The sequence below is a fragment of the Mastigoproctus giganteus genome, chromosome 11, assembly GCF_048544385.1.
Source record: "Mastigoproctus giganteus isolate SK-2022 chromosome 11, ASM4854438v1, whole genome shotgun sequence".
NCBI lineage: Eukaryota > Metazoa > Arthropoda > Arachnida > Uropygi > Thelyphonidae > Mastigoproctus > Mastigoproctus giganteus.
In genome coordinates, this window is record NC_143585.1 from 56,717,456 (window position 1) to 56,732,048 (window position 14,593).

The 14,593-nt window shown below is 40.4% G+C and overlaps 1 protein-coding gene across 3 annotated transcripts in view; it reads left to right on the forward strand.

The window, feature by feature from the left end:
* The window catches only part of LOC150078025 (uncharacterized), a 442,574-nt gene that overhangs the window by 211,293 nt on the left and 216,688 nt on the right, over positions 1 to 14,593 (forward strand). For all 3 annotated transcript variants that reach the window (XM_090384338.1, XM_090384339.1, XM_090384340.1), the window contains exon 9: positions 13,742 to 13,797. In XM_090384338.1, the coding sequence (XP_090240464.1) occupies positions 13,742 to 13,797 (56 nt within the window). The remainder of the gene's footprint in view (positions 1 to 13,741; positions 13,798 to 14,593) is intronic.

The window sequence follows — 14,593 nt, forward strand, 5'->3', positions numbered from 1 at the left end:
AATGAAGTTTAACATTGACAAATGTAAAGTACTACATATGGGAAACAGCAACCCCAGAGCAACGTATCAACTCTGTGGTACTACACTGACAGTGGTAGAGAATGAAAGGGACCTGGGGGTGGTGGTGCAGGCAGATATGAAGTTCTCTGAGCAGTGCAGACGAGCTGCAAGAGTAGCTCATGGTGTATTGTCAATGATATATAGGAATTTTTCTAGCAGGGATAAGGAGGTGATTATTCCCTTGTATAAGGCAATGGTCAGGCCACACCTAGAGTACTGTATACAGGCCTGGAGGCCTCATTTCAGGAAGGATGTAGAGCTGCTGGAACGAGTACAGAGAAGGGCAACTAGATTGGTGAATGGGACAAAGGGGTTCTCTTACGAAGAAAGGCTTAAGTTTTGCAAATTACAGTGTCTGGAAACTAGGTACCAGCGGGGTGATCTGATAGAGGTGTACAAAGCCTTGAATGGTTTGAGCATGCTCAATGCTGATGGGATTCTTCCTCTAGCTCAGAAAAATCACCTGAGAGGGCATAAATTCAAATTGAGGAAAGACAGATGTAGGATAGATGTGCGGAAATTTGCCTTTAGCCAGCGGGTGGTTGGTGGGTGGAACAGACTTCCATCCCTTGTCGTGGAAGTTGATAGCCTAAATAAGTTTAAGGCTCAGCTGGACAGGTATTTTGAACGAACAGAGGGGTGAAGTGGAAGTGGGTTTTTTTTTTTTTTTTTTTGGCTGATGCTGCATAAGCTTGCTTTCTTGCATCAAATGCCTCTACTAATGCTAATGCTAATGCTAATGCTAATTTATTTTTTATAAGGTCACTATTCGGCGGAAAATCCGATTGGTATTTACCATGAAGTGCGTTGAAGTACCTTTCTAAATTTCATTTTTTGGGTATAGCCACGGAAGCATTGCAAATCAAACAGCAACATTTTGCTTTCACCATTACAAAAAAGTATTCTAGTCCCCACTCTTGATTAAAATGATACCTTTTACTCTTTTTCGTAGTATTCATTTTAAATCAAAAGGTATTAAATCAATATACAGGGTGATTCACTGCCAGTGCGACGGATTTGCGGGGGGTGTGGGGGGGGCGGGGACGGGTCGGAGTCGCATGGCGTTGCAGGGTCCGAAATGCCTTCGTCATGCGTAGAGGACGTTGAACGGGAGGTCGCGTGAACAGCGATCCCGCTGGACGTCAGCATTTGCGAACCGGTTCCCGAGGCAGTAGGATGGACGAGTATTCAAACGTTGAACTGGCCGACATGCACCTCGCGTAATGAGCTGTAACGGGCGCGCCGCTCTGCTCTTGTACCAGGAACGTTTCCCGCACAGGCGTGCTCCTCATCATACGATTTTCGCACGTGCACAGAAGGTTAGGTGAGACTGGTTGTTTCACGAGAGGTACCATGAATCGAGAGCGAACGACGAGGACGCCAGACAATGAGGAGAATGTCGTACATCTTGCAGAAGGCAATCCGAGTACAAGTACTCGAGCGATAGGCCAACGATTGGGTATTTCCCAATCCACTGTATGGAGGATACTGTCAACAAACCAAATGAGTTCATACCCATCTGCAACGTCCAATCATTGGAGCCTGCGGATAATCCACTCCGGAGGACTTTTACTACTTGGTTTCTTCAACAGAAACGGCATTTCGGACCCTGCAGTGCTGTGTGGTTCCGATTCGTCTTTGCGCCCCCTACACTCCCTGCAGGTTTGTCGCGCTGGTGGTGAATCACCCTGTATAAGTACTGTCCAGTTATTAAATCAGCAAAAGCAATGCTTACCGATTAAAACACTTTTAAGTTGCGCGAACCGGAAAAATATTCTGTCTGAACAGCTAACGTAGGATAATTGATGAAGAGGATTCCCGAATGAGGAAGTTGTTTACAAAATAACCGGACAAACACACCACCGTTTATTGCTCTGTTTGATTATATCCTTATAAGAATTAGTTTTGAATGCCGTTGTGATATTTTTCCAAAGCTATTTCTGGAGGTCACGACCATAAAACAATAAAAACAATTTGCACTTTTCTGTTAGTGCAATCTGATTATAAACGGGTAATAAACTGAATCTTATTGCATTTTCAATAATACCGACAGCTGGAAACGTGGTATTTTACGTTATTATGGTGAAATGTGTTTCTCCTTCAATGAAATCTTCAATCATGCAAAAAAAACCCCAAAATAAATTTTCAAAATCTGCTCTTCATTCCTATTTTTGAAGCTTCGTAAAAAAATTAATAAAATAACGCGCAGGTAGCGAAACCCTCTGCGCAATATAAAATTTTGGTAGTATACCTGACCGCGCAAATCGAGGGATGACTGCATATGGGAAACAGTAACCCCAGAGCAACGTATCAACGCTGTGGTACTACACTGACAGTTTTAGAGAATGAAAGGGACCTGGGGGTGGTTGTGCAGGCAGATATGAAGTTTTCTGAGCAGTGCAGATGGGCTGCAAGAGTGGCTCATGGTGTATTGTCGATGATATATAGGAATTTTTCTAGCAGGGATAAGGAGATGATTATTCCCTTGTATATTCCCTTGTATAAGGCAATGGTCAGGCCACACCTAGAGTACTGTATACAGGTCTGGAGGCCTCATTTCAAGAAGGATGTAGAGATGCTGGAACAAGTACAGAGAAGGGCAACAAGATTAGTGAATGGAACAAAGGGGTGCTCTTACGAAGAAAGGCTAAGTTTTGCAAATTACAATGTCTGGGGACTAGGCACCAGCGAGGTGATCTGATAGAGGTGTATAAAGCCTTGAATGGGTTGAGCATGCTCAATGCTGAGGAAAGACAGATGTAGGATAGACGTGAGGAAATTTGCCTTTAGCCAGCGGGTGGTTGGTTGGTGGAACAGACTTCCATCCCTTGTCGTGGAAGTTGATAGCCTAAATAAGTTTAAGGCTCAGCTGGACAGGTATTTCGAACGAACAGAGGGGTGAAGTGGAAGTGGTTATTTTTTATTTATTTATTATTATTATTATTTTTTTTTTTTTTGGCTGATGCTGCATAAGCTTGCTTTCTTGCATCAAATGCCTCTACTAATGCTAATGCTAATGCTAATGCTAACTGCCAACCCTGTCCTCATCATACGTATGCTAAGCCACCATGACACATGTACCACACACACCTCCCACTCTCCACTCAACAACCTCACCTGCTAGAAATCTCTCTCTCTCTTTCTCTCTCTCTCTCTCTCTCTCTCTCTCTCTCTCTTTCTCTCTCTCTCTCTCTCTCTCTCTCTCTCTCTCTCTCTCATCCCATATCCTTCCCTTCCTGCTGCTGCTCCTGCACACCAACCTTGGCCAGTATGTATGTATGGGAGATCCTTCCCCTTCCTTTACCAGCTGACCTGCAGCCTATGAAGACTATTATACATCTAATGTTGTTGTTGTTGCAACTAAGGCCATATTACTCCTGGGATATGCGGCAGTCATTCCCTGACCTTTCCGCATCCGCCGTATTTGGTGGTCACAGTCTCAAACCCCGATCTAATCAAGAAGCGTGTACTACACACTACTGCTCCTGCCCACCTGGCTACGGAGGCGCCATACATCTAATTTTTTCCTGGTTAACTGCTTAGTAGATGAGTTCACAAAATCATAGCTGGGCTACTCCCATACCCAGGGGGCTTGGAGCTGAGTAGTCCACTACCTGCTATACTCCCTTTTCAGACTCTTCGTTGGTTAGTTCTGATCTCAACATTCAGAGAGCCATAACTTGACTGCTTGGGCCAACTAACTTAGGTGTCTAAGGAACACCTGGATGTGAAACCTCAAATTAGTAAGAGCAGTTATCTCCACTAGCACTCATATAGAGAACAGAAACTAAAAAACAGAGCATGACAACTAACAATGAACACATACTGTTCTCTAGAAAGGGAAATACTGTCTACTGGAATGATTTTCACTCCTCACACGACACTAGCTTTACTAACCTCCCTACTAATTATTACTGAACTCATTACTATATTCGCCCCTTCTGGAAAGAATAACTGATTTTGGGGGGGGGGGGCCGATACAGAGGCATTCTCTCACCCAACTAATGTACTAACATTATGAGGAAGTAACCTTGCACACAGCCACATGAAACAAATAAATATATAAATAAAATTGGAGTGAGAATACACTTGAAGATGAGTGAGTGTAAAGGTGGGCACAAAAGACAAATGAATGTGCAAATAAAAAACTTACACATCCATTCCTGTTTCATTCACTTTATCTAAGACTGAATGGATGCACTACCTACTAACCCTCTCCCTTTTTCTGTTACTTGACAGCTTCCCCACTGCTGTGACATATCACTCAATGTTATCAACTTTTTACCATTAGTATTAGCAGCGACAAATGATACAAGAAAGCTAGCATATAAACCATCAGCCAAAAAAAAAAATAAAATAAATAAAAATAAAATACCCCATTGCACCTATTCCTTCCCTGCAATAGTTTGTATGGTACTTCTTTGAATTTATTTAAGCTATCAACTTCCACAACAACAAGACCAGATGGAAGTTTGTTCCAGCAATCAACCACCTGCTAGCTAAAGCTAAAGTAACACACATCTATTCTGCAACTATCCTTCCTCAATTTGAATTTGTTATCCCTCAAGTGTGTGGTCTGAGCGAGAGGAAGAATCCTATCAGCATTGAGCTTTCTCAATCCAGTCAAGGCCTTAAACACCTCAATCAGATCACCTTGCAGGTACATAGAATTTAGATGCTGCAATTTGCAGAACTGAGCCTTTCTTGGTAAGAGCACCTGTTTGTTCCCCTCACCAACCTCATTGTCTTCTTTTTACTTGTTCCAGCAACTGCACATCCTTCCTAAAATGAAGCCTCCAGACCTGTATGCAATACTCAAAATGTGTCCTAACCATTGCCTTATACAATGGTTTAATTAATTCTTTATCCTTGCTACCAAGATTCCTGTTTATCATTGACAAAACCCCATGATCTATTCTGACAGCCTGTCTGCATTGGTCAGAAAACTTTATATCTGACTGCTCAATTACCCCCAGGTTTTTTCATTTTCCACTACCTCGAGTGTAGTACTACACAGTTGGTACGTTACTCTGGGGTTACTGCTAACCATATGCAGTGCTTCACATTTATCAATGCTAAAATTCAATTGCTATTTCTCAGCCCATATGTCTAACTTTTCTAAATCCTGTTGCAGTATGCAAATAGCATACTGTCATTAACCACCCTGCCAACCTGTATATCATCTGCGAACTTGGACATTAAACCTGTTATGCCTTTAGAAATAGCTTTCATAAATATAGAAAATAATAATGGGCCAAACACCAAACCCTGGGAGACTCCACTAATAATATTAGTCCATGACAAGCAATATTCATTGATTAGCACTCTCTGTCTTCTCCCACACAAATCCCTCTATCCATAACAGCAGCTTGTCCTTAATGCCACACAGTTTCAGTTTGTACAGTAGTCTTTTACAGAGCCCAATCACAATATTATGACCACCCCCAAATGCAGACATCGTACACACGCGCGCAGTGAATCATACAATGCACGTGTCAAGTTCACACGCCGCAAACATATAAGGCTTGATGTTTGGCATCCGTGAACTCAGTTACAGCCTCTATCAGACCTGGAAAAAGGCATAATCATCGGCTATCGGGCCAGGGGTGCCAGCATTTCCAATACAGCGAACTTTGCAAAATGCTCACGTGCTGCAGTGGTGAAACTGCATTAAGACTGGACGAATGGGACAGTTGTGATGACCCGACGTGCCAGTTGTGGAGCCCCATGCGGCATTGATCCCAGAGGTAAACATCAGCTGAAATGATTGGTCAGAACTGATCGGTGTGCTACTGTTGCTCAACTGGCTGTCCAAATGAACTGTGGAGCCACCAGAAAGGTCTCCAACATGACAGTGTAGTGAACCCTGTTGCACATTGGGCTCCAGAGCAGGCGCTTGGTGACAGCTGATGGCCATTCATCGCAAACAATGCTGTCAGTTTGCACAGAATAACGACATTGGACCCTGGCTGAGTGGCAATGAGTGGCCTTCTCCAGTGAGTCATGGTTTCTGTTCCACCGAGTGGATGGACAGTGGCGTATTAGGTGTGAAACCTCCGAGAACAGACACCCAGACACGATTGTTGACAGAAGGCAGGCTTGTGTGGGCAGCGTTATGGTCTGGGGAATGTTTTCATGGAATGGCTTGGGTCTGCTGATACCTCTGAGGGCACCCTGAATGCAAATGGTTACCTATCGATTGTCGCTGATCAGGTACACCTGTACATGTTGACCGTGTTCCCTGGGGACGATGGTATCTATCAGCAAGACAATGTGCCAAGCCATGTCACCAGAATTATCCGTGAGTGATTTGAGGAACACGACAAAGACTTCAAGCTACTCCTTTGGCCACCGAATTCTCCAGATCTTAACCCAATTGAAAATTTATGGGACCACCTTGATTGACACATCAGATGGATGGATCCTCCACCAAGGAATCTACAGGAACTCTGGGGCACACTGCAGTCTGCGTGGTCATAGATACCTGTAGCAACCTTCCGCAGACTTATTGAGTTCCTCCCATGATGACTGGGCTGTGGTGTATGCTGCAAAATGCGCATATTTTGGATACTAGGTAGGTGGTCATAATAAAGTGACTGGACCCTGTATGTGAACACTATCAAAAGCTTTACTGAAATCCCATCCATCCCTGGTGCCTTTCTTATGGTTAACTTCAACAATTTCTCTTCCACTTTCCTCTCAGTTATTACAAAATCATTTAGCTAAATTTAGAGTTTCATAAACCTGCGGCATCCCCCCCTCCCTATTGAATTACTCCTATGTGAACGTAGATAAAAAATACTCATTCAGTTTGTCAGAAACCTGAGCAGGATCATCAACAGTCAAACCATCAGTATTGAGTGGACCAAAGAAATCTTTGTTTTTTTTTTCTTTGCATCCTTTGCCCAAGATTTCTCATAATCTGCCTTTCATTGCCTGACCTCCTTTGTGACTTGATTACACACTAGTTTATACTTTCCTAGACTCCTCTGTTATCCAGTAATGTATATTCAACCCTAGGGGCTCACATCTGGTGAGTATGCACTTGGCACACCCAGGGTCCTGAGCTGGATAACATCATTCTTCTTTTTCTTGGTGATTCTCTTCTACTTCTGACTCTTGTTCTCTCTATCTCTCTCTCAGGGTAATTCAGAATTTTTTTTTTTCAGATGGTGCAGCATAAGCCTCAGGCTTCCTTGCACCATATAGCTAGTAATAATAATAATCCCATGCAATTTTTTTCTCTACCATGAATTTCATCAGTTCATCTGACATCTATTTAGGCCTAAACCTTGAACAGTATTTCTTAGTTTGTATGAAAAGCCTAGTAGCTTCTAAGATTAATTCCTTGAATGCTTCCCATTAAAATTTGCGGTTGGGAACTTCATCAGTTGGTTCTACGGTATAGAATTTAAAAACTGCCTGAGACCAACCACAGTCCCCTTTATGAAAGCAAAAACCTTTCCCTTTACTCCTGATGGCAGTTACATCTTTAAGCAAATCCCAAATAAAAACACTGTTATCACTACCACTTAGTAGTTCTTTTATCTGCAGATTCTTAATGCATGAATAATCACTGCATTAAGACCTCTGCAGTTAATCAGTTAATAACCACTGCAGTTAATCAGATCAAAATTATTACTCTCTCTCTCTCTCTGTCTCTCTCTTGTTGCCTCTCTAATGTGCTGATGTAGAAAACAGTTATCTGGTAAATCCATAGAAGTGTTGCCAGTCTGAGTGACCAATCCACAAGTTCCAGTGACTATTTGGAATATTAAAACACCCTATTATAAAATATTCTGATTTACTGGCCCACTCTATTTTCTGTACAGTTGTTCATTGTACTCATCTGAGTCATTAAGCCTATAACACACTGCTACTCTCATTTTTGTTTTTCCACTGTTTATGTCATACCCAACTGGCTCAGGGGCTCACATCTGCTGAGTATGGGCTTGGCACACCCAGGGTCCTGAGCTGAATATCATCGTTCTTCTCTTTCTTGGTGATTTCCTTCTACTTTTGTCTCTCTCTCTCTCCTCCCCCCCTCTCTCTTTCTTAGGGTAACTCGGGAATTTTTTTTTTTTTTTTTGGCTGGTGCAGCATAAGCCTCAGGCTTCCTTGCACCACATAGCTAATAATAATAATAAGTTGCCCTGTATACTTGTTTAATACATCAGAAGCTAGTGAGGAAATACCAGTTGACCAAAGAAAGTGTACCATACTATAAGTACGAGCCGACCGGGCTAGCCAGGTGGGTAAAATGCCTGCCTGGCAACCCGAAGGTTGTGGGTTTGAATCCTGCCTCGGGCTTGGATCAGAGTAAATGCAAAAACTTTGGGAGGTGCATTATGGCCACAGAAGCCGATGCACTAACAAAAAAAAAAAAAAATTACAAGTACGAACCCCAGGCAGTACTAGAGAACCGAACCCACAAGCTGTACTGGGACCGCACCATAATAACAGATAAGACCAACCCGCACTACAGACCAGACATAACCTTTGTGGGCAAGATGGAAAAGGCTACCTACCTGATTGACATAGCGGTGCCCAACACTAGCAATGTCCCAAAAACCCATGAGGAAAAAATTAGGAAGTACACGAACCTGAGACATGAGTTCAAGGAGATGTGGCATATGCAAGAAGTATCAACCATCCCAATCATCGTGTCAACCACCGATATGGTACCAAAGACTCTACATAGCAGCCTAGCAGCAATAGGTCTCCCAGAGAGCACCTACAAGGAACTCCAGAAAGTTGCAATCCTGAACACCTGTAGGATAGTCAGAGATTTTCTCGACCGACAGTAACATCAGACATTACAACCACCCTGTGTACTTGGTAGCAGTACCCGTCACGGAGTGGAATCTTCCAATCAGGGAGAAATAATATAAGAGCAACAACAACAATTATAATAATAACATTGCACTGGTCACACATGCCAACTGGATGTACTGCCTGAGATTTTATGTGCTTCTTAATTAAGAACATAATCCCTCACCTTCCTATGCTGTCTGTCCTTTCTGTATACATTGTACTCCCCCATATTCAAATTTTGTATCCCTTATATCTGAGTGACACCACTCTCTGAAATCCCAACAATGTTTGCATTTGATGTCTTGACCAGTGCTTCATATTCATCAGATTTATTTACCATACTCTTAGCATTGTGTACATGTAAATATACATGCACCTTTTTCTACGCTTAGTTACCTACATAGTTTGCATATTTACTTGTTTCATGATGACTGCCAGCAGTCCTTAAAATCTCCAGCACCTTGCTTTCACGGCTGCTGCTCCTGTAGAAGCAGTGCAAGAATCACTTTCATATTTTGCATGCGATTATTATTAATCTTTGTCTGCATATCCCTCCCCAAGCTAGTAGTTTTCTGTCCCAACTAATACTGCCTTGATAGCATTAGCAAATATTCTTGCACCCTTTCTATTGAAGTGTATGCCATTCCTGTAAAAGTCTCTCCAGAGCCAAATCGATTAGCAAGTACTCATATACTTCCTCCTATCATGTGTGGGAAGAATTGCAGACACTTTGAAATTTAACCCTAACTCACAGACTTTTTTTCAACATTAATTAAATAAGTCTGTAGATCTGCTGCTCTTAATGTTCATCAGTCCAACGTGTGCAGCAACTTTACCTTTTGTGCCCTTAAGAGATGTCTGCTCTACAATGTCATCAACTGTTGCCATTGGCAGACATACCCTGGTCCTATTCCACCTATCCTTTTTTGCACAATATGTTTCTTGTTTCCCTCACAATAGAGGCTGTTACACAGGCTCCACTGAGCAAGTTTGTGATAGTGCATGCATGTACTGTCAAACTAGTTAGGGCCACAAACTAGCATGCAGTTAGCACTTAGATTCCCTCCCTTGTTGTTCTACTTGCACCTACCAAACAGAAACTGTCCCACAGTATGTGAAGGTTGTAAGATAACACACATTGGGACTGTTGGCCAACCCAATCCTGTGTTTCCTCCCATGGGTATCCTTCTCTGTCTCAAATCTAATCTGATTTTAACTCTCCTCTCAATCCATTTCCTCCTTTTTTAAATTTATTCTATTTTATTTTACTTTATTTTGTATTTATTTATTTATTTTTACAGGATGCACTCTCTGGAACTTCAGGGTCCCAGAGGACTGCCCAGCACAGAATATCAGTGAATGGTATAGATAACCTGCCTGCCTCCTTATTGCAAGGGGGTGGGGACTAGCCAATGAATTTCCAGGTGATTTTCTCCTTGTTGGTTGCTAAGTGGCCAGTCATAAACAGTGCTAAACACATAAACCTACAAGTGTTGTTCAATAAAGAATGATTATAATTTTTCCTGAACAACCATACTGCTTACTATTTCTAGCCGAACTGTAGAATTTAAGACCAAATCAAGCTGCATCACATAGCAATTGGACCCATGCCCATGTTGTGACCTTGCTGGTCAGCCAAGTTTATGCCTGTTCAGCTTCGCCTGTGTACCAATGGACATAACAGACGAGGAACAGTATGCTTCTCTCATATTTTTTAAGTAACCTTCATCAATCTCAAAAAAACATCAGCCGAAGTGTATGAAATGTTAAAAGAGGCTTATGGTGAATCTATGCTTCCATATAGCATAGCTCGCAGGTGGTTTTTGAATGTTTAAAGATGGACATGATTCTATCACACGAATCGGCAGCCCTAGAGCTCCTGCTGCTGCTGCTGCTGCTGGAACTACTGCTGTCACTACAGAAATCATAAACACTTCTTCTGTAATCGTGAGAGAATACTGTTGTATAACAGTAAGGCAACTGGCAAAAACGTTGATAATATCAGTAGGAAGCATGCATGGTATTCTCTGTGACCATTGAGCAACAGCAAGTTTGCATGAAGGTTTGTCACAAGCTGCATTGCATGGTTACTGAAGGTGAGGTTCTGCACAAAAAAGGAGGTGATTGTCCCTCTGTATAAGGCAATGGTCAGGCCACGCCTTGAGTACTGCGTACAGGTCTGGAGGCCTCATTTTAGGAAGGATGTAGATTTACTTGAGCGTGTACAGAGAAGGGCAACAAGATTGGTGAGGGGAATGATATTGTTATTTGTTATTTGGTTTTTAGGAGCATTAGCAACTAAGGCCATATTGCTCCGGGGATATGTGGTGGTCATTCCCTGACCTTTCCGCATCCTCCGTATTTGGTGGTCACGGGCTCGAACCCGGGTCTAATCAAGAAGCGTGTGCTATGCACTGCTGCTCCTGCCCACCTGGCTACGGAGGCGCCAGGTGAGGGGAATGAAGGGATCCTCTTATCAAGAGAGGCTTAAGTTCTGCAAATTGCAGTGGCTGGAGACTAGGCACCTGCGCGGTGATCTGACTGAGGTGTATAAGGCCTTGAATGGGTTCAGCACGCTGAATTCTGATGGGATCCTTCCACTTGTTCAGATTACGAACCTAAGGGGGCATAAATTCAAATTAAGAAAGGACAGATGTAGAATAGATGTGCAGAAATTTGCCTTTAGCCAGCGGGTGGTTAATTGCTGGAACAAACTTCCATCTGTCATTGTGGAAGTTGATAGGTTGAATAAATTTAAGGAGGAACTGGACAGGCATTTGGAGGGAATGGTGTGATTTTTTTTTTTTTTTTTGGCTGATACTGCATAAGCTCATACATTTGCTTTCTTGCATCACATGCCACTACTACTACTACAAGTTGATAATGATGAATATGATGTGGCACTTCATAATTTCAACCCGGAGAGTAAGCAACAAAGCATTTGGAAGTCTACATCATCGGCAACACCGAAAAAAGCAAAAGTTGTGGCTTCTGCAAGAAAGGTTATGGTAATCTCTTTTTTTTTTGACATTCAAGGAATGGTTTTCCAGCATTTTGTGCTACATCATACAACTGTTACGGGATCTTATTGCAGAACTGTACTGCACCCATTCATCGCAAACAACCACAACTGCACGCAGGTGGGTGGATGCTGCATCACAACAATGCAAGACATCACATCACTCATACTGTCATCAAGTACTTAGCCAGTATTAATGTCAAATGTGTTACTCATCATCCCTCTCCCCTGCAGCCCTGACCTTGCACCTTGTGATTTTTTTTTTATTTCCAAAGTTAAAGAAAGAGCTGCGAGGAAAACATTTCCAGTCATCAGAAGAAAAGACATGAGAGGTTATTCTCTAATGCACCTCAAAAAATAACTTCCACCATGTTTTTGAAGAATGGCAGAAACATTGGAATAAGTGGATTTCACCTAATGGGGCCTACTTTGAAAAGGACCATCAAAATATGGATGATTAATAAAGGTATGTTGTGACAAAAATTTATGGTCACTCTTTATTGAAAAGTCCTCGCATAACATGCATGACTGACTATGCAGAGGTGTTACAACACAGATGACATTGGTGAATTTTACAGTGATCTGGGGAACCAACTAGACTGAAATACATACATACATACATAATTTCTGTACATATATTCCAATTCTGTATTTCCTATTCTGAGTGGCACTATTTTTCTGATATCCCTATAGTGTCTAGATTCTAAAAGTTAACTAGCTTCAAATTCATTAAATTTATTTAATATAATGCTGGCATTAGTATACAAGCATGTGTATATAAGTGTGCCTGATATATGTTTGCCCTATGAGGACCCCCAGCAGTCCTGGTGGACCCCCACACCTTGCTTTCTAGGCTTCTGCATGTCCCAACAGAAGCAGTGCAAAAATGAATTTCACTTCTGTTTGCAAGTGCTTGTTAAACTTTTAATTTGTTGTGTTTCTGTTTGAATGCCATATATCCTTAATCATGGATTAATTTTTCCTGCTATGGAAGTTAAACTTGCAGGTCTATAATTATCCATTTCATCCTTAGAATAACATTTGTAATTTGGAATGATATATGCACATATCCTGTCTGCTGAGACCTCACCTGATTCCATAGATTCATGCATTATAATAGCTAGAGATTTGGCAATTTGTTCTGTTGCTAGGATTTATCCACTGATATTAATATCAGTGGATAAATCTCACCATTCCTCTCTTTGTGCCTTTTTTCTTATTCAAGCATGACAATTTCTGTACCAACCCATTCACCGTGAACAAACAATTATTTGGCTTCTGTTTTATGGGCAAATAGTACTGTCATCCCTAAAAAAGCTCTCATGTAAATATTTACAAATAAATGGTGGTTATTTGTGTTTGCATATTTTGTTCTTCTCCAAAATAAGTATGATGGAACACGCCATTGATATAAAAGAATTTTATTGGGTGAAATATTCCATTCTATCTGATTTGAAGGTTAAAAACAAATTAAAACTTATTTTAATTTTGTCATTATTTTGATGATAATTACAGAATACTTAATTTTGTTTGCTTTAGGTGACCCAAGAAAATATAAGAACCTTTTGGCTGTTTATTTTACTTTATTTGGTAATTTTACCTAATAGGATCACTTTCTATTGTTTGTTTATTTATTTATTTAAATTAAAATAATTGATTAAAATATAGAAGAACATATTAAAATTAACTAGACATATACCACAAATAGAATGTAGAAATGCTTAAAAACAAGTTATAATTGAACTAAAATATGTCCTTAAATGTACATTTATAATTTTTGAAGCGCTCTTAATAGATCTGAAGATCTCAATCACAAGATTCTTATGGTGAAATTTCATTTTGTTTTAGAAAACATTGTGCTTGTGGAAGGAGCAAGAGGGAGGCAGCCATCCAATGACTACAAAGTATTATTATTATATGATTTATGTAATTTTTCATATGAAGTTAACATTGTAAAATTGAATAATAATATGACATCCTATTTAAATTAAGATTGTGTTGATGAATTATACATTTTCTGAAGAAAAGTTTGGAAATCTTGTGATCACAAGATTCTTGGTGAAAATGCACTTTGTTTCAGAAAATGTTGTCCTTGTAGGAAGAACAAAAGGAAGGTGATAAAGTTCCTTGTAGCTCATATATTCTCTAAAAAAACATTGTATGCAGAATCAAGATAACTATCAGAAGAACATTGTGTTTTTGATAAGACATATTTATCAGAATATACAATTATTAAATTAATATACAGATAACTTGCCATTTAAATAATGTTATTTGTATATCATTCTATTAAATGCATCTTATCCATATTAGAATATATTTATTAAATTGACTTACAGTTAAAATAACATTTAAATAGAATTAAGTTATTTCTACATCATTCCAATAAAAAATGCATCTTATCCACTGCAGTGAAATGTTCTTTTGCAAGTTTTCACCTTAGCTATGATGATGGGCAGTACTTCATAAACCAGTTCTTTTTCATTGTAATAAAACTGTGTTGAATAAAATTATTTTGATCTTAAGGATATATTTCAAAACGTCTGGTGTACTATTCATAAGTAGCAAATCAGGTGTACTTTTTTTTTTTTTTTTTTTTTGCTGATATATCCAATTTGATTCAGCAATTAATTGCCACAAAAGTAACACTTCAAAAATATTTTCCACTCTGTAAGTGAAGCCTATATCTCTCTATTATGC